Source organism: Rhineura floridana, chromosome 10 (assembly GCF_030035675.1).
Source record: "Rhineura floridana isolate rRhiFlo1 chromosome 10, rRhiFlo1.hap2, whole genome shotgun sequence".
Lineage (NCBI taxonomy): Eukaryota > Metazoa > Chordata > Lepidosauria > Squamata > Rhineuridae > Rhineura > Rhineura floridana.
Window position 1 is genome coordinate 74,674,931 of NC_084489.1, and position 19,575 is coordinate 74,694,505.

Sequence of the window (19,575 nt, forward strand, 5' to 3'; positions counted from 1 at the left end):
TGGAGGAAGGAAAAGGGAGAGAGCACTGTTGCTGTGCATAGCAGAATGCCTCGCCCATGCTGCATTGCTCAGCTCATCCAGCCTTTATAGGTAGGAATTATAGATTAAGTTGTTGCTGACTTTCTTTCTAACCTTTGACCTAATGTATGAATCAGAACTAAACCAGTATGCCAATTGTGCTAAGCTAGTTACTGAGCCATTATTGGCCTGAACAGAACCTAATAGAAAAACAGCTTCAGTTGCAGATGAACTGGGACTTAACTAAAAAAATGCAACCATTTGTTTGGCTTCCTGCCAGGGAAATCAGGTCAGTCTCTCACTCAAATTTGTAATATACTGTGGCATCATGGACCAAGATGGACGACATACTGTGAATTCAAAATGCAGGTGATTTTTAGACTAGCAGTCCCAAACTAGAGAATCTGAACCCTTACAGATGATCAAACATTATTAGTGTGCATCTGAGGGAAAATCCAGTTACAGTGGCCTTCCTTCCATCTCATCTACAATCCTTTGCTTTTCCCACTGGCAATTTGGAGAGATTTTCCTTGTCTAATGGATCTGTCTCTTCCTTGTCTTCTCTCAACTGCTCCGAGAGAAGCAGAGAAGGTGGTAGTACTGGAAGAAAAAGGTACAATAAAAGTCTTGGGGCGGTTGTGACTGCTGTGACTCTGGGAAGCTGCAGGCATCAGATTAGATTAGATCTCCCTCTCCAAAAGGGTGTCCTGCTGAAGTGTTTGGGGAGCTACTGCACTAGGCAAGGGCATATTGCTAAAGCATACCTGAGATTCACAAAGCAATAATTTCTGAGGACTAGAAGGTTGCCAGACATTCCACACACAAATGATGTATTTGCTGTCTAGTGGCAAGTCACTTGACGTTTCAGGTAACCCATGAACAGAAAGCAGAGCCTGCCTCTGAGCCTGTGAGATGTGCAAACAGGATACTTTTCGACCTAAGAAAAACCAAAAATTATATTTTAAAACCTATTAAGGCCAAGCAACAGAAGCAACAGACCACTGGAGCTCCCAATGTTTCTATTTTTAGTTAAAACCAAGCATTGAGAGGGAGGGCCACATTTTTATTTGAGCAGAAGCACTGGGGGCAGGCACTTGGACCTTTAAAAGTCTCCCTCGTCTCCTGAAGCTTCCACCTGCCTCAATGGGAAATACACACAAATACTTTAAGGTGCTTACACTGTTGCCTTCAAAGGACTCCAAGAAAAGAGAAGAAAAGTGCACTGACAGGAAAGCTGAGCTATAGCTCTGTGTTCAGTGCTAAAACAAGCAAGCCATCAAGATAAAGTTTAGTTTGCATAAAACTTAGCTCTGGCAGAAGTCTGAGTGGATTGAGTATTGACAGAAGGAGAGCACAAAGAGGTGACTGGAAAGACCCTGAATCTAGACAAGCTAACATTTGCAAATGAGGTTCCACCCTCCATAGATTCAGCTTATCTATTTGTTTCATTCCTTCATAATAATTTTTAAGTTATTTTTTAATAATAATTTTAAAAAATAATTTTTAAATTATTATGTATAATCAGGATACCAACTACAGAGAAAGAACATACATGCACGCAAATATTTATCGTACCTATCTTTTCCACCTCCCATAGGAAATAAATGCTTGGTGTGCTGGGGAAGCAGCAATTTAAATCAGGGAAAGTGATGTGGGCAGAAACCCCTCCCTTGCCAATGTGATATTCATTCAATTAAGCAATTAGAGGATCCATTCACAGATCTCCACATGCTATCTAGTTTAGGCCTCAGTTTACAAAACAAAAGATGTTGCTATGTGAGGCCTGTTTCGTGCATATCTACAGAAACTAACAGACATGCTTCTGTACAGTAGGGCCCCACTTTTCGGCGTTCCACTAATACAGCGGCACCAGCGGGGCGATCAGCTGGAGCGTGGGGAGCTCTAGCCACTGCGCTTCAGCTGACGTCCGGGGAGTTTGCACACTCCAGCTGATCGCTGTCAGCTGGAGCACAGCAGCTGGAGCTCCCCACACTCCAGCTGATCACACGCTCCAGCTGATTGCCGTCAGCTGGAGCACAGCGGCTGGAATATGGTAGGGCCTCACTTTCCAGCAGTCTTCGCTTTTCGGCGGGGGCCTGGAACGTAACCTACCATATGAGTGGGACCCAACTGTATATTCCACTAAGCTGCAGATGAATCAGAAGAAAGTAAAGGTGCTGCCAGGCCCATATAGGCAGCTGAGAAGATATCTTTCTACAATAGTTAGTCAATTATAGCCAATTTAAAATTTTTACATGGCTTTACTCTGTGCGTATATGATGGTTGTAAACTGCTTTTTATCAATAGTAGTATATAAATATTTTACTAAATAAATTCTGTTTGCAACACAACAGCAGCTATATAACTCTGGAAACTCATAAGCAGAGCACAAGAGAAGATGCCCTTCTCCTGTTGTTTGTTCCTGTCATCTGTTATTCTAAGATCTACTACTTATGAACAAGGAAGTTCTTATATACGTTGCTCTACATCGTGACTTTGACTCTACATATCAGTCAACAGCACAAGATCTAGCCACTTCTGCAAAGCATTACGAATTTCCACTGCCCTACTAAAGAATGAAGGAGAAAAGTTTCTTACCATTCAAGAAAGGAAGATTGGTATTTAACTGGAAGCACCGATCGCTAATCGACAGACTGGATGGTCGTGACCTTAGATTTCGTCTGGGTTGCGTTGCTACTTGATCTTCCTCAAGCAGAACTTCAATTACCTTACAAAAGTAATTTTTATTAGAAACAGAAAATTTCCATTTGGCATTGATAACCTGGACATTCAACATAAGTAGGCTGGCACAGCACCCACACTGTCTACTTCACTGCAATGACTAAGAAGATAGTGGGATAGTTCTGTGGGACAGTTTCAAAGCATGTATAAAATTTACTGAACTTATGAAGCAGTCATAGAGGAGTTTATTCCTTCTCAGGAACCTGTCCCTGCCTCATTAGGGAAAACCATCCCATATACTGAAAGCCAGGAAAAAATACACACACACAAAGGAGAAGTATTTCAAATAATTATTCTGTTTTTTTATATGTAAAGAATATATTAAGGGCCAAACTATGTTTATTACTATTTATTATTAATTATTTTAAGCATAACATTAAAATACATACCTGACAAGCAGATCGCAGAAAACTTGCTAATCTCTGGGAATCAACCTTTGGTGCAAGGGCAGATATATCGCTGCTGCTTTTTGGACCTGAAAGGTGCACAAGGTGTCAAGTAGAGACCACAGGACCATAATAGGTTCTCCAGAAAGCTCCAAACTACTTTGTGATACTTTTACTTCTTGTGCTGCTAATACTACTAGAAAAGGGCCATTTGATAATCACCTCCAGACACAAGGGAAGTTTCTCCGGGATGTTGTGTCCATTTTTCTTGAGTCTCAATTTCGTCAGTCTGAACATCCCTATCCAGATTATCTTCGTTCCACTGAACATAGGCCTAAAGTAGAAAGATGAAATTACTGGCCAGAGTTTCCTGTTCGTCCTGATCATCTGCGGCTATAACATCTGCTGAAGTCCAAAATAATTTGAACATGCAAAAAAGGTACTACGTTCATAATGTAAAGAAAATATATTTCTTTTTGCTTTGGATGTTCACGTTAAAATATTTGAATATGATTACCAAAAAACTTGTTTGTTTGGAATCAAGAAGACACATTAATCTTGACTTCTCATCTTGTTGAATCCCATGGAAATCTGGATACCTGAGCTATGCACTTGGTTCCCTAGGATTAAAATAAATGAACTAGAAAGTCTGTTTTGTTGACTTTGCTGTGTTTTCTCTAGGGATGCTAATCGGAAGCTTCTGACTAACAAGGAATGTTATAGCTCACAATAATGGACAACAGTATCCAAGTATTCCTGACCTGACAAAGTCAGTCAAGGCATACGAAAAGGGGGTCGGGTTGATGTGCACGCACACATGAGCACACATGCTTTTTCATGTTAGTGCTTGTAAGAAAATACAGAATAGTGGGAAAGGATAATAATGTAAGGCTTCCTATAAAACGCTTAACAGTTCAGAAACAGTTACATACAACTAAATTCATGAACATCAAGAGCATGGATCTCATTTCAACGAGATTACCCAAGTACCTTAACTTTTTCAAGTTTGCCCTAGTGTGCAAACCCTTATGGCTGTAACTCTTGAGTTAAAATGTACTAGCAATGGCAAACATTTCTATTGCATCTGCAACATATTTCTCATTGTCAACTCTATTACCAGACATTATTGAATGTTTTGAGGGAGTGTTGATATTTACAACTGTCTAATTAAACTCATGGAAGGGAAAATATTGTATTTATTTAATCAAAACTCTTTAGCTGAGAAAACTCCAAGAATGGCTTACAAATCAATAAAAATAACATAGTTCCTGCCTTTAGGTTTATAAACACATCAGAAAAGGAAAAAAAGATGGGGAGGGAAGAGGAAAGCAAGCAAACGTGGCTGTTCATTCAAGAAATGAGAACAATCAGAAGAAATATGCTGTGCTCTGTACCTGCTTAGTATTTATTTTCCCAAAGTTTCGGATATACATGTCATATTCATTCACTGGAGGCAAATCCAGCAGACAGAAACTGACTGAGAAGTCCAGGTCAATAAGTCGGAGCAGTTCAAAACTACGTTTCCTTGAAAATAAGTCACAAGAAAGCAGAATGACTGGTAAGTACAAATTATAGAGATACATAAAGTATATAGATGGTCTAGAAATATTCTCACTCCTAAAGGAAAAAAGCAAGGAGTTCAATACCAAAGCACATAATTAGAAGGAATGTTTTTATGTCTGCAATCCCGGTGCACTCTGATGAGACTGAAGTGAAGGCAACTGTATGCCTTTGGGGCAGGAAATGTTTTATTTCTGTGTTATTTGACAGAGGCTAAAGGCCATTTCACACATCACGCAGGGAGCAACCTAGGTTTGCTACCAAGTACATGATCAACAGGGACCTGAAGCAGATCACAGCTGTCTGACACATCTATACAATACATGTGTTCTCAAACCTGCATTTCTGGGATTCATTTTTTACATTTTTAGGTGTACATTTAAAATAGCTTAGGGTTTAAATGTCATTAGACTTTTAAGGTGATGTGTACAGTGATTCTAGGTACATGTTAAATAATAAAAGGAGATTTATTAAATTTATATATTGCTTCGAACAAAAAAAGTCTCAAAGCGATTTACAACCAAGTTCTTAAAAAGCGCATACAGATTAAAAACAGATGTAACAATCTGGTTTTACTGAGGCATGTTATCTATACACTTTTTTCCAGGAAAGAAACTTTGAGCAGAGCAGCTTGGAATGTGGTCACCAGATCACCAAACAAGAAAACTAATACCAATATAATTTTTTACTGACTCTAGGTCATGAGTGAAACGGTTTAAACATCTCTAAGGGAAACACAGCTGGGGATAGGCAAAGCAAACAAAAAGCAATCGAAACAAAACAGTTTTCTGCATTATACAAATTGGCATTGGCTAAAATTATTACATCACTCTGAGTCCCAGCCCAGTCAAGAGAGACAGTAATAAGAGCGAGAAGGGGCTTTATGACTTATCTGGCATCTCTGCAGATAAGTCTTATTCTAGGCTCATGCAAATACACATCTATTTCTATCCCTATTGGATGTGATATATTCAATCAATGTAGACCTAGTACACATTAATTCCACACAAAAATATTTATTGCACTTTGTTAGGTGTACAGCACTTGTAACATTAAAGGACTATTGAACTTTTATATGCAAACCATCTTGCAAGAGTTACATGCAGTGGTTTATTTTAATACCACCTACTTCTGCTGACTGGCAATCTTTCTGATACTTTGCCGCTGTTTGGCTGTTTGGAAATCAATGAACTTTCCAGACACAGGACTTCGAGCAGGTGACTCTTGACATTCTGTAAGATAATAAGTATATGAATGAAATCTTTAAACTCTAAGTGGATGGCTCCAATATACAAATGCTAAACATATTACATGAAAACAAGTTTCCATTAGTTGCAGTGAAGCTTTGCTTCATCTTAGGATCATAGCCTGAGGACAAAAACAGCACCTCAAAACAGTCCTTTCTGGTTTGTACCATTTCAGGTAGGGTGTGTAGAATCATCATATCTGAATCTTTCCTCATATAAAAGCTCCCTTCACATGGAAAGACTTCACATTGGGGAACAGATTTCAGCCTAGATTTATCCACAATATGCTAGCTTTCCACATGTGGGGAAGCATTCAAACAGGTAAATGACAAATCATTGTCCTCCAAAAGTCTTGCATTTGTGCTCCAGCTCTGTAATCTCAAACAACTATAAGAGGCAGAGAACACAACACTAAAGACACAACACTGAAGACTTATTAGAAGAAGGAAATATAAACTGATGTTCTGAAAGACAGTATGCATAGAGAGTTGTGGCTGCAAACTGACCTTCTGGCTGACCCAAGGAATCCAGTAGTCTTCCCAGAGGAGCAACCAAGTTGTATCCCTATTTCCTCAGCTAAATAAGTGTAAGACAGAGCCAGTAAATGCTCTGATGGTTACAGGATGTTTTTATCCTTTCAGAATATCATCCAATGAAGCTGAATGGTGGCGGATTCAGGATAGTCAATTCTTCACAGCACACAGTTAAGCAAATCACTGCTGATAACCAAGAGGGGGAGTGGTGAAACCCAGTGAACTCTGTGCAGTGCCAATCCAATGGTCCTGCAGCTGCGCGACTGCTCCCTGCAGCTCCCCACTCCCCTCTCACCCTGTGGCAGTGACCTGCCATGCTTGGAAGCTGGAAGAGCAATGGGTACCCAACCTGTGCTGCCTCACCAGCTGTTACTGATTAAGCAATGGTATTCCATGTCACACGATGTGTTGATGGCCACTCACCTAGATGCCTTTAAAAGAGAATTATTCAAATTCATGAAAGCTATGGCTATCATTGGCTATGAGTCATGATACTACCTCCAAGATCAGAGGGACCATGTCTTCAAATACCAATCACTGGAGAACGATAGCAAGAAAGGGATATTGTGTTCACATCCTCCTTGTGGGCTTCTCATAGGCATCTAGGTGGCCACTGTGGGAAAAAGAATGCTGGACTAGATAGGCCTGTGGTTGGATCTTGTGAGATTCCTATGTGACGTTACAAAGAACAACAAAAAAGGCATGCGATATGGGTTTTTACGTGGTATGGGAAAGTCACAATAAATGTAGACTATGAGGCCTACGGACATACTGACACTGGAAATGGCTGAACATTCGCATCACAGAAGAAGCCTGAAAGGGTCAGGAAGAACAGAGGAAATAACCTTACATTGTACTACAAGTGCAACCAATTTATTTACACCTAAACTGGATTACTCTCACGATTGCGAACCAAAACAAGTGCCTAGTCACATACCCATTCTCAGTTCCTTTTCATTTTCTTTTGGAAGAAATGCATTCTTTTTTTGTTTGGGGAGATAGGTCTCAATCTTCTCATTTTCAGCATTAATTGCTTTTTGAATTTCTTCTATTTCTGAATTCTTGGCTATTGGAACTTTTCTTACTCTTTCTTCCATTTCTCTTTCTTCATTTTCTTGCTCCTGGCTATCTTCATCCTCATTATCATTTATGTCATCAAAATCATCTTCATAATCCTTCAGTAAGAACAACAGTAATCATTTCTTTTAAAGCACAAATGAAGAGCTCAATCCAATGAGGCACTTCGGATGCTCAGCAAATTTCCTTTTGCCATTACAAACGTTCTTTACAAATGATGGTGGTTCATTATCCATTATAAAGAATGGTATTTAATAAATACTGCAACAATCTCTTATAAGAAGTATTTGTGTAATTTGCTTTAAAGAAACAGCATTCTCTTAAAGACTCATCATCCTAATAAGCTCCCTTGGGTGGAGTTCTGTAAGAATACACAGACCTGATTGGGACACTGAGGAAAGGAGCCTTTAGGTAAGAGCTATATAGCTCAGTGGTAGAGAAGGTCCCAGGTTCAATTCCTAAAATCTCCAGCCCAGGCTGGAATGACCACTGTCTGAAACCTGGAAAGTCATTATCAGTCAGAATAGACAGTACTATCCTAGATAATCCAATGGTCTGGCTCAGTATAAGGCAGCCAATTATCTATTTTCCTATTACAGCAGCTGTGGGTGTTTTTTTCCTAACAGTTCTCCCCACTCCTAAATGGTTGTGAAGTCACTGTGATTAAGTTTTATCTCACTAGCCTCCTCAAAAGTTATCTCTTTGCACTCACCTCAAAATCATCTTCATAGTTCACTGAGTAATTATCATAATCTCTACCTAGGTAAGAGGTGTCCCTCTTCAGCTCCTATGAAGACCGCAAAAAACAAGAGTTAAATCATGATGTAAGTGTACAACTGAAAACATTACTCGAACGTATTTTGCAAGAGAGAAATGAATATAATGATATACAGCCCTTACACTTTCTTCTTCTTCATTTGTTTGCCTTTTTTGATTGGATCTCACAGCTGATAGGTCATCACTTTTGTGGTGCTAATGCATTAATATATAAAACAACAAATAAGAGAAAAGCACTGGAATGTGGCAGCGAACTTGATTAGATGAGTTCAAATACACCTTCATTGTTACATTATGCTTTTAATTTCCAAGGCAGTAATTCTGCACAAATTAATATTTCAGTCTTAACCATATTTACTTGTAATCAAGCCTCACTGGGTCAAATGGAACTGTATTTTATATTATTAAAGTATTTGTAACTTCCCATCTTGAGCTATAGCACCTCAAGGAGCATTTGTGTTTTTATGATGCTGTTGTGATGTTTTGAATAGATAAATAAATAAAACACAAGCATCTGTAGAACAAATAATAAACATAAAATCCTAACTACCCCAGAATCAGAATTAGGGGAAGGGCTGTAGCTCAGTGGTAGGGCATCTGCCTTGCATGCAAAGGGTCCCAAGTTCAACGCCTAGCATCTCCAGGTAAGGCTGGGAGTTTCCTGCCCGAAACCCTGGAAAGCTGCTGCTAGTCTGTGTCAACAATATTGAGCTAGATGGAACAATGGCCTGACTCAGAATAAGGCAACTTCCTATGTTCCCAATACTGATCTCAGAACAGCAGTTTAGAGGGCCCCAAATGGCCCCGTAAGTAAGGTGGATTTTGCTTGCCACAGGAACATGAGAAACAAGGGGACAGATTATACCTTCAAAACCTTGGAACAAGCCCTGTTCTGACTGACACAGCGATACATTTAGGACTGGGGAAAGGGGCTCATTAGATCAAAGATGAATACATAAAAGGCATGAAATATTCTGATTAACTGACCTCTTCCCTTATTGGCTGGGAGTCCAGAGTCTGTGAGTTCAAATCCCCACTCGTGTCTCCTGGGTGTCAAGGGCCAGCTACAGATCACCCCACAGTGAGTGGCTCAGGGGTTACATGCCCTGCCACCTGTGCAGCCGTGGGCAAGCTGCATAGTCCCAAGGAGTCCAGTTGCCCCCCAGCTGGCAGTTGAGGACAAGGAAGGGGCTGGCTTGTGCAGCTGTGGCAAGCTGAGCAGGCCCTAGCCAGCTGGGGAGGACTAGCCTTGGAGGGAGGCAATGGTAAACCCCCTCTGAATACCACTTACCATGAAAACCCTGTTCATAGGATAGCCATAAGTCGGGATCGACTTGAAGGCAGTTCAAGGAGCCACAAGACTCTTGGTTGTTGTTGCTTCAACAGAATGCTAACACTTTATATTTTGGAAATTCTGCCTCTTATTGGGTGATCCAGAGATAACACCCACACACAGCAGAGCTCAACATCGAGAAAAGCATGCTATACAGCTATACCTTCAGAGAAGCTGCAAAGGAGATACCCAGCTACTACCCAGGCAGTATAAAGGATGCACTGTCTCTTTTTCCTGTTGATCTCAAGTACAGTCTTATTTAAGATCAGCTGTGAAATTATTTAATTCCAGATGAGACTGGTTTTCATTCCTTGTAGCATGTAATATAACTTGCTACTCTCATCCCCTGGAAACAGCCCTGCTAAAAAAACATTCCTTGATTCTATTCACTTACCAATTGGGACAAATTCTCTCCATGAAAAATGTTAACAATCAATTTATTAGTCTTCAAATTGCAGCAAGACACTTTTTTTTGGTATTTACTATGACAGAGGTAAAACAATTACCCCACTGCAAGTTGCTCTGCTGCTGCTTGTCGACTACGGTGACCTTCCTGCTCTCCAATAATAATTGCTATGGCCTCAATGCCACAGACTAATCCATTTGAAATGTGTGGAAGACTGCATTTCTTGCTTTTATCTTTTAAAACGTTTATGTACTCATTGGGTGCACACTTTGGAACTGTCGCCCTCTGCTAGCTTAAAAAAAAACCTTACAAATCTGTAGTCAGTTGGATTCTCCATGTTTTCAATGTATTTTGTCTACCTTCATAAATAATTCCATTTAAAATGTTTCAGAGAAACAGATTGCATGAGCAATTACTCATAATGTATTTAATACTTGGTACAATATAGAGTCATTTTAATCCATGTAAACGTGTCTAAGGCTGGGAGAAAGCCCCACTGAACTCAATAGATTTTACTTCTGATTAGACATGCCTAGGATTGCGCTGAACATTTGTAATCTTACGCACAATTGATTGATTGATTTGTTTATTTCGGTACAAGACCACGCTTACTATGTATCACTGTTCATGCTGAACTCCTTGCTTTGTATAAATATGGATACGCACAATTATTTGGGAGTAATGCGCACTGAACGCAGTGGAACTGACAAAAGTAAACACACAGAGAATCGAGCTCTGAAACTGTGTACAAATCTATCGTGATACAGAACATAAGTATAAGCACAATTGAAATGAAGATAAGAAGCTTCAAGTCCCATTAATTTCAAGCTAAAAAAAAAGCATATACTTAATTCTCCTATTGTAATCAACATGGTTTAAAAATGTGTGACTGTGTCTTATATTCTCTTTTTAAAACCTTTTACTAAATTTCTTGGTTATTTGTTCCTTTGCTGTATTACCAATTCCCACAATATTTTGCATTAGGACACTCAAAATAAAAAAAAATTCTTACTTCTAGTTTTGTATCCTCTTTTTCACTCTTTCCATGGTTCTTTACTTTTTCTTTTGTACTCCTATAATGGAAAAAAATACACGGAATTATAAGGAGTGTCTAGCAAGCAACACTGTTTCCATAGAAAACAGCATCTCATAAGTGCTTTCAAAGAAACTGTAAAGGAAGACAAGGATAAGTAACTTGCACTACATCTTTCCCCTCTTCTGTTGCAAATGGGATGTGTCATCTGTGGCTCTTCCTCATAGTGATCCATGAATCCCCAGAAGAATAGCACTAAAATACTTTTCATAACAATGCCTTGTTCCTTTGTGATTTCTTTCTAACACAGAGATCATTTACTTTTCATGTGAGAACTTATCAAGGAAAAATAGATGTACTTTAGAGTTTACCCTGTCCTTTCCAAAGTATCCATATATTTTCTACTGGCAGAAAAACAAGATCCTCATTTACAGGGATTTGCTAGTTTTCCAATTTTGGGCCAACTCTGATTTCCAATGATCAGAAAATTTGGATGGCATTTCAACAAGACTTAAATGGCTTTTTAAACAATTTCACACCTTATAATACTTAATTGTGGCCCCCACCCTCTGGAATTCCCTTCCTTTCGATCTTCGCCATGCCCCCTCCCTAACAGGTTTCTGCCGGGCCTTGAAAACCTGGCTATTCAGGCAGGCCTATGGGATCTCTGGGGCGGGTTAGTTATTAATGTTGTTATTAATTGGTAGTGTGGTGCTTAGATGAATGATGATTTTATTGATTGTATATTGTATTTTATTGTATTATTGTACGTCGCCTAGAGTGGCCGTTAATTCGGCCAGATAGGCGACTCATAAATAAAATTTTATTATTATTATTATTATTATTATTATTAAATTTGACCCCCTCCCTGGAAAAATAATAAAAATATATATTCAATGCTTGTGGCCAAGCCTGTCATTTCACTGCAGAATTTATATAAAGTTTCTCACACTCTGTTATATATGAAGACCAATCCAAGCTTACAGGTTCGCCAGTGGCACGTGCTCTTATCCTTAGAAGAGCTATGCAGTACAAAAGAAAAAGAGAGACAGGAAGTAGCAGCATGTAACCCTGCAGACAGCTTTAATTCATTTGAAACAGGGACTCCAAGGAAGCACAAAGATCTGAAAGTCAGATCATTGGCTTTTATCAGGCTGAAAAAAATCTCCAGCATGATCACCAAAATGCCTAAATAAAAAAAAAACAAGATGCTGGTGCCTAGGAATTGAAAATATTTTTCCCAAATCCATACAGGCCTGCTGTCTTAAAAAAAAAAAGATGATGATGATGCTTCCAAAATATGTACATTAGCTATTTCAGGAGTTTCACAAGGCAATCCTATGCATGTCTACACAGAATTAAGTCCCACTGAGTTCACTGGGGCTTACTCCCAGAAAAGTGCATATAGGATTGCAGCCTTAAACACTTATTTGAAGCCCATCTTCTTCTGGGTCATTAATCAAAAGGAGTGAGGCAGGACACAAGCAACCAAATGCCAACATTGTACTGACTAGTAGAAAGGGGCAGGTACCTGCATATACTTTAGAAACAAATAAAATCAGCCACAAATAAAGCAAACAGCACAATCCTATGCTTAGTTATTCAGAAGCAAGTCCCACTGTGTCCAGTGGGGCTTATTCTCATGGAATGCAGCCAAAGCACCTCAAATATTTAAACAGAGCATACCTTTCATGTGGATGGTCTGTTTCATCTTCATGCCTTGAGCTTTTTCCTTGGCTTTTGTGTTCACTGTGCTGAAAAAGAACAGTGTTCAAAATATCATGATTTGCTGCATTCAATTAGTATTCGTTATCTGGTAAGTGCTCTCTTGTGTCAAAGATTCTTACTATATACAGCTTCATTTTTATACTAGACAAAAATAGCAAATAGACTCCACAATCAGCAATGATTAAGCCTACTGCTTGTGTTGACCAGATATGTTTTGTATATTATGAAAACAATAGGCACATGCTGGGCTGCAGGTTGCATCCACAGCATTCATGTAATACAAAAAAAGACAGAGTATATGATGCATGAACATGCCATGGGTATCCATCACTGACCTGTGTACTCAGGATCAGAACAGATTAGTATGGCGCTCATATGTTTGGAAAACACTGTGAGCAAACATGATATGTAGGCATGTGCCCATTATTCTATAATGTGAGAAGCAGCCCTAACACTAGATCAAGGCTTTAATCCTATGCACAACAGCCACATTCAGTGAGACTTACTTTCAAGTAAATATGCAGAAGATTGGGCTGCAAATTAGTTTACACAGTACACATGCTACAAGATAAATGGTATTTTTGATATACATAACTAGTTAGAGAGATTGCTGAAAAGTTGTTACATTGCGACATTCGTTTTTATTGCTTTGGTCACAGGCTGATGCCTCTGCAATTGACTGCAAAATATGGGGTATGAATTGAGATGGCAAAAAGGGAAGGAGAAATACTGGTACAGTTTATATGAAACAACAAATCATGGTTTATTGTTCTCAGCACAAGTCGGAAGACTTAGGCTTGCACATTTCCTCCTTTCCTCTTTTTCCCATTTGCAAACAGGAGGAAGAAACAGAAAGTGTCCACTTTTGATAAACCACCATTTCCTGTTACATCAGAACTCAGAAAACTGTGGGTTATTCTAACCATGGTTAGTAAAAACAAACTAGCTTCAAACTGTGGTTTGATAACCTGGTTTGATTTAACTAACCATAGTTAGAATAAACCATTTTTGAGTCCTGATTTAACAGGAAATTGTGGTTCGCTTAAAAGTGGAAGTTGATGCTTTCAATCTTTTCTCTGATGGTAGAGGAAGGAAGGGATGTGTGAGCCCAAGGCTTGTGCTGTTAACAACAAAGCATGTTTTATTGTTATATATGAGCCAAGCCATGATGTCTTTATATATGATCCAGATTAAATAAAGAATGCTTGCATGTACCATGCAAGAGGAGTAAAGAACAGCAATGAATCTATTTTGTGCAATGAAATGGGACTAGATTATTTCAAAAATACATCAGATTTATCACATGGTCTGCAGGCAGTAAACTTTGTGTTGTTGTGAGAATAAAACAGGATAATCCAGTGTGTGGTGCCATCCCAAACTCCTTGGAGGATGGATGGGATACAAATATAATTAAAACATAATAACAAAAATTAGTTAATCTTTATATTGACCTTTGGCATCAAAATAATATTTTTCCTTTCTGGAGAAGCATAATATAATATTTTTGCTTCAAGCCACAATATTTCTTGATATTTTCTCAGCATGTCAACATTTGCTCATCTCCCACACAAAGCAGGTAAAATTTTACAATTCTCGAGTGATACATTTGCTGTGGAATTACAGTCAATTTGAAGCAAACCTTGTGGTCTCTCTTCTTCTTTTCACTGTGTTCTTTGTGTCGCCTTTCACTGTTCTCCCTGTGATGTCTGTCTTCATAAGGAGGTCGCTCTTTTTGTTTCTTGGATGTATGTCCTTCCTCCCCATCCTTGACAGATATGGAACTTCTTAATTTCAAATACTTCTCTTTTCCTTCCACAGCTAAGAGCTCACGCTCTTTCTTCTCTCGGTGCCTTCTCCTTCTGTCCTTCTCTGGGTCTCGTTCCTTGTGTGACTTGTGCCTATGTTCAAGGTCTTCATCTCTGCTTGTTGAAACCTCACCCAAAGTGTTCTTGCTCTCTTCATTCTAGGAAATATTTTTTTTAAAAAAATTTAATGAACAAGATTGTAACACATTAATTCAACAATTCTAGAGCTCAAAAATAATACCTACTAACAATACTAAAGCTGCACTGAACATTCTTCTGAGAACATTTTTGGCATATTTGTCAATTATCATTCTGTGCCCACTGAGCACTCCCAGTCCCCAGTGGGCCATTTTGGGGCTTCCCCTCTCCCTTGGGTTTTTCCTTCTTCTAGAACCTTTTGTACTTCTGCAAACGTTGGGATTCCCTCAAGCACTACCGATCTCCCCCTTGCACGCAGATGGTGCTTTGGTGACATAAAGAACCACACTCAAAGAATGAATTTGCTATTTGTATATAGAATACCTTCAATACAGCTAATCTTTCAGGCTGTGCAGCTTTTAACCTGTCACCTATGTAATCCTCTGTTTCATCAGGTGCAGGCTGACTCTGGGCTAGGTCTGGCTCACAGAAGGAAAAGTGTTTCTTCTACACAGAAGCAGGGATCCAGAGTTCCTTAGGCTCACCCAGAACTCTTGTGTTAACTCAGTGTAATTTTGCCTTTCCTCCCTGACAGCTCACCACAGCCACCCCACAAACTGCTTTTGAAACCTTTGTAGCAAACGGGAGGGGGGGAATAATATAAAAGGTCTAAATTCCCTTGGGCTCACAGAACTATAGGAGGCTTTATGCTCACTAGGGCTGAAAAGCATGGAGAATTCCTCCTCTGCCCCTGCATGGTTGTAATGCTCTCCTAAAGTTTTGGGAACTAATGCATCTTTCCCATTACTTCTCCATCAAACACCTGCACTTAGTAATGCTGATGGCAGATGTAGGACTGTCAGAGCCACATGGAAGGAATAGTGAAAGTTCAGCTCTGATCAAATAACCCTGAGCTACTGTCCATGCAGGAGGAGGGTGTGTGTGCTGACACAACATGCAAGTATACCCTTGTGCCCCAGCTAACAAACGTTTAGATAATTAAACTATGCCATTAACATTTATCAACAATGAAAAAGTACTATATCTAATATTTCTTTTTGAAAATCAGACTGTAAATGAAAACACCACTTTGGGTATTGTGGTCACTTCAAAACACTAATTTCAATAGGGTGTATGATCTTCTGTATTTAAGAACATTACTAATCTCTTCAGAGATTTTGGTTTTAGGGAGCCACTTTCAAGCTCTTACAACAATTTTGGCAAGGTGAATTGAATAAAAATATAATAAATAATGATAATAATAATGACAGCTGGTAAAATATTCTGAACACTATCTGTGAAATGCCATTGAAATCTATGCAATGGTTCTGTGACCATTCCAATACAATAATTTAGGATGCATATTAAGCTGGGTCCAAAATAGAGATGTTTTCATATCAGGGAGGTTGCTAAGTCCATGAAAAATAAAGCAAATAAATTGAATTTGAATGGGATGGGCAGGCTGTATCTACTTGTGTGTTTATGTTGTCACTGGAGATTTTGCCTATTAAATTGCGTTCCATCTGTACCTTATGTAGCTATACAATGCTTCCAGTTTTTCTCCCCTTCTCTTACCTTTCTCTCTGTATGTTTGTGTTCTCTTTCTTCATTTTTCTCTTTTGGGTGATCTAAAATATAAACACATCAATAGAATTAAGAGGTTTGTCTTGAGTACAGCATCCTCTGCTATGCTACATACAACATGAATACAACATATGCTGTATTTCTGAAAGAAGCATCTCAGGTCTGTTACTGCAATTTCAAGCATGTTTCAAATGTGTTCTATATAAGATACCAATCTTGGGTAAGCAATTACCAGAATCTCTTTAAAAAACAAAACAAAACAAGACTAGTATCATCTAACTTTTCCCAACAGACTCTTTTTTAAGGTTTCCCAATCAACCCTCATGATACATTCCTCTCTCTCTTTGGGGTGGGACACACAGTACTTCTGCCTGTACATTCTGTATACAACAGTGAAGCATGGAAGGGAAACTAGGGCATGTGTGGGGAACTTTTGCCCTCCAGATGTTGCTGAACTACAACTCCCATAATCCCTGGTGATTGGCCATGCTTGCTGGGGCTGATGGGAGTTGCAATACAACAGCATCATGAGGCCCAAAGGTTCCCCACACCTGGCCTAGAGAATGGTGGGGGCAGAATGGGGGATACTGCAACCTAGCCTTCCTGAAGCACTATAAGCCTCGCTATATGGATTTATAGGCAAAGAAGGCTGGCTTCGCATCACAGCTAAGTGGACAGGGTTGGTTCATAGGACTAGTGGTGGATTATATCCAAGTAGACTATTTATGTGGGATCAGGCAACTCTGAAAAAGAAACTTGCTTTTTTAAAAAACCCAAATACCAATGGACAGAAAACTCCATAGTCTATTGAAACTGCCATCTTGTTAAGACAGGCTATCTATAAAAGGTAGGAGACAAAAAGAAAGAAATATAATGTGTTAGTGTATGCAATCAGGGTTATCACCATGCTTCCTGTGCAAGAGATTGGTTTGACCCATTTTCATCTTTGCCTAAAACTATCAGGAGGGCTATTTCAAAATACATACAGTGAACAAGCCAACCCACCTGTATGATCCTTGCTGTCTCTTCTTCTATAGTATTGTTTATCTCTTTCCCCATAAGCCTGCATTGTATTTTCCACAAGCGTTTGATTAGGATCATCTTTCTTATGCTTCCTCTCTCTTTCTTTACCACTGTGTCTCTCTCCACTTTTTCCAGTGTTATGTTTTTCCTCTTGGACATGTTTTACCTTAATTTTCTCTCTCTCTTGTTCTCTGGGATGATCTTTTTCTCTGCCTTTCTCTTTCCTTTCATCCTTATGTCTTTCAGTCAATTTAATAGATCTCACTTTTTCTCCTGATTTTTCTTTTGATTTTACTCTGTCCTTTTCTCGATCCTTCGGCAAGTCATCAGCATCATTACTGTCTCCCTCACGTGATTTCCTCTGCCGATGCCTCCTGTCTTCAGACTGACTATCCGAACGAGACACCTAAAAAGGAAACGGAACAATAGTAATGTATATCTGTGTACACCACTTTTTGTCTACAAAGTCTCACCGACAAGACTGAGGTATTACTTGTGGGAGATAAAAGGAAATTAGGAATTACTGACCTGATGCTTGATGGGGTAAGTTTACCCCTGAAGGACCAGGTCTGCAGTCCTGGGGTCATACTTGACTCCCAGCTGTCCATGAAGGCTCAGATTACAGCAGTGAGCCGGGCAGCTTGGTATCAATTACATCTGATACGGAGACTGCGTCCCTATCTTCCTGTTCACCTGCTCCCTCAGGTGATACATGCCCTGGTCTCCTCTCGCTTAGACTACTCCAATGTGCTCTACGTGGGGTTACCCTTGACAACGGTCCGGAAATTACAGCTGGTACAGAATGCGGCGGCACGCTTGATTACGCATAGCCGTCACTGGGAGCATATCACCCCAGTGTTATTAGATCTTCACTGGTTACCAGTTGTCTACCGGGCCCAATTCAAGGTGTTGGTGTTGACCTTTAAAACCCTATACGGTTTCAGCCCAGTATATCTGAAGGAACGCCTCCAGAATCACCGATTGTGCCGCCTGACAAGATCAGCCTCGCAAGACCTTCTCTCGGTCCCACCAGTGAGAACAGCTAGGCTGGTACGGACCAGAGAGAGGGCATTATCTGTTGTGGCCCCCACCCTCTGGAACTCCCTCCCTTTTGATCTCAGACATGCTCCCTCCTTGTCCAGCTATCGCCGAGCCTTGAAGACCTGGCTGTTCAGGCAGGCCTACAAGATTGGGACAGATTAATTTATGTTATAATTGAATTAACGGATGGTTTCTTTAGCTTAAAATTTGATTATGTTGATGTATATGTATTGCTTTATTCTGTTGTTCGTCGCCTAGAGTGTCCCTAACCCGGACAGATAGGCGGCTGAAAAATAAAATTTATTATTATTATTATTTTTACCAGTTGTCTATGATCCCTAAACAAAAGATCAGTTCTACAGACAATTCTGAATTAAGCAGTTCTAATATTTCTTTAAAGTTGCATTCCTATGTTAGTATTGCCACTGTGGTTGTGAACAACAAGTATCTGTATCTTACAAGTGAAATTGCAAACAAATATTTTTACTATGCCTTACTTTAAAATGTGATAGGACCACCAGAGTCCAAAATTACTTCAGGAGGTAAATATGGCCCACAAGCCATCTGATGGCCATCCCTGTCCTGTGACAAGCATTTCATTTTGATGTGGAGAATCTCTCACTACTAGTAGCAAATTGAATTTTAATTCATTTAATTAATAACCATTAACAATTACTTAGCCCAGGATAAAAAATATTGTTCCTTCTGTACAGAGGGAAGGATGTTAAAGTTTGCCATTCTCTACCCTTGCACACTATCTGTTGTAATTTACAATCTGTGTACAAAAAAGCATGTAGAAAACAAGAACCAAGAAGCGACAGTACACTAAAGACATTTGTAAGACCATTTTGTGCAACAAATGAATGAGTATGCTGCTGTTCTCTCTATCTTTAGCAGTAACAAAAACATGTATGTGCATTCTCTTGAGAAAGACCTCACAATAATTTTGAATATTAATGTAAAACGCAAATTCTCCAAGAAAACCTGGGTTTCTTTTAATTGTAATCTAGAGCATCTCACATCTTTGGAATAACATCCCCTGGGAAGTATCTAATGGTCCCTCTTTGCTGGCATTCCAGAGGATTGTAAAGACTTGTTTGCTCCAGTCTGCATTTGGTTAATTTTAGTGTACTGTTAACTGAGA

General features: G+C 39.4%; 1 protein-coding gene across 2 annotated transcripts in view; it reads right to left on the bottom strand.

The window, feature by feature from the left end:
* Positions 1-19,575, bottom strand: part of DYNC2I1 (dynein 2 intermediate chain 1) — a 33,154-nt gene that overhangs the window by 10,658 nt on the left and 2,921 nt on the right. For both annotated transcript variants that reach the window (XR_009758157.1, XM_061586964.1), the window contains exons 3-16: positions 17,373-17,796; positions 16,359-16,411; positions 14,480-14,803; positions 12,799-12,866; positions 11,092-11,152; positions 8,464-8,535; positions 8,276-8,350; positions 7,424-7,661; positions 5,836-5,938; positions 4,541-4,670; positions 3,369-3,480; positions 3,150-3,235; positions 2,617-2,746; positions 783-955 (exon numbers count right to left, since the gene is read on the bottom strand). Coding sequence is in view for 1 of the 2 variants with exons in the window: in XM_061586964.1 (XP_061442948.1) it covers positions 783-955; positions 2,617-2,746; positions 3,150-3,235; positions 3,369-3,480; positions 4,541-4,670; positions 5,836-5,938; positions 7,424-7,661; positions 8,276-8,350; positions 8,464-8,535; positions 11,092-11,152; positions 12,799-12,866; positions 14,480-14,803; positions 16,359-16,411; positions 17,373-17,796 (2,049 nt within the window). In the remaining variant the exon portion in view is untranslated. The remainder of the gene's footprint in view (positions 1-782; positions 956-2,616; positions 2,747-3,149; positions 3,236-3,368; positions 3,481-4,540; positions 4,671-5,835; positions 5,939-7,423; positions 7,662-8,275; positions 8,351-8,463; positions 8,536-11,091; positions 11,153-12,798; positions 12,867-14,479; positions 14,804-16,358; positions 16,412-17,372; positions 17,797-19,575) is intronic.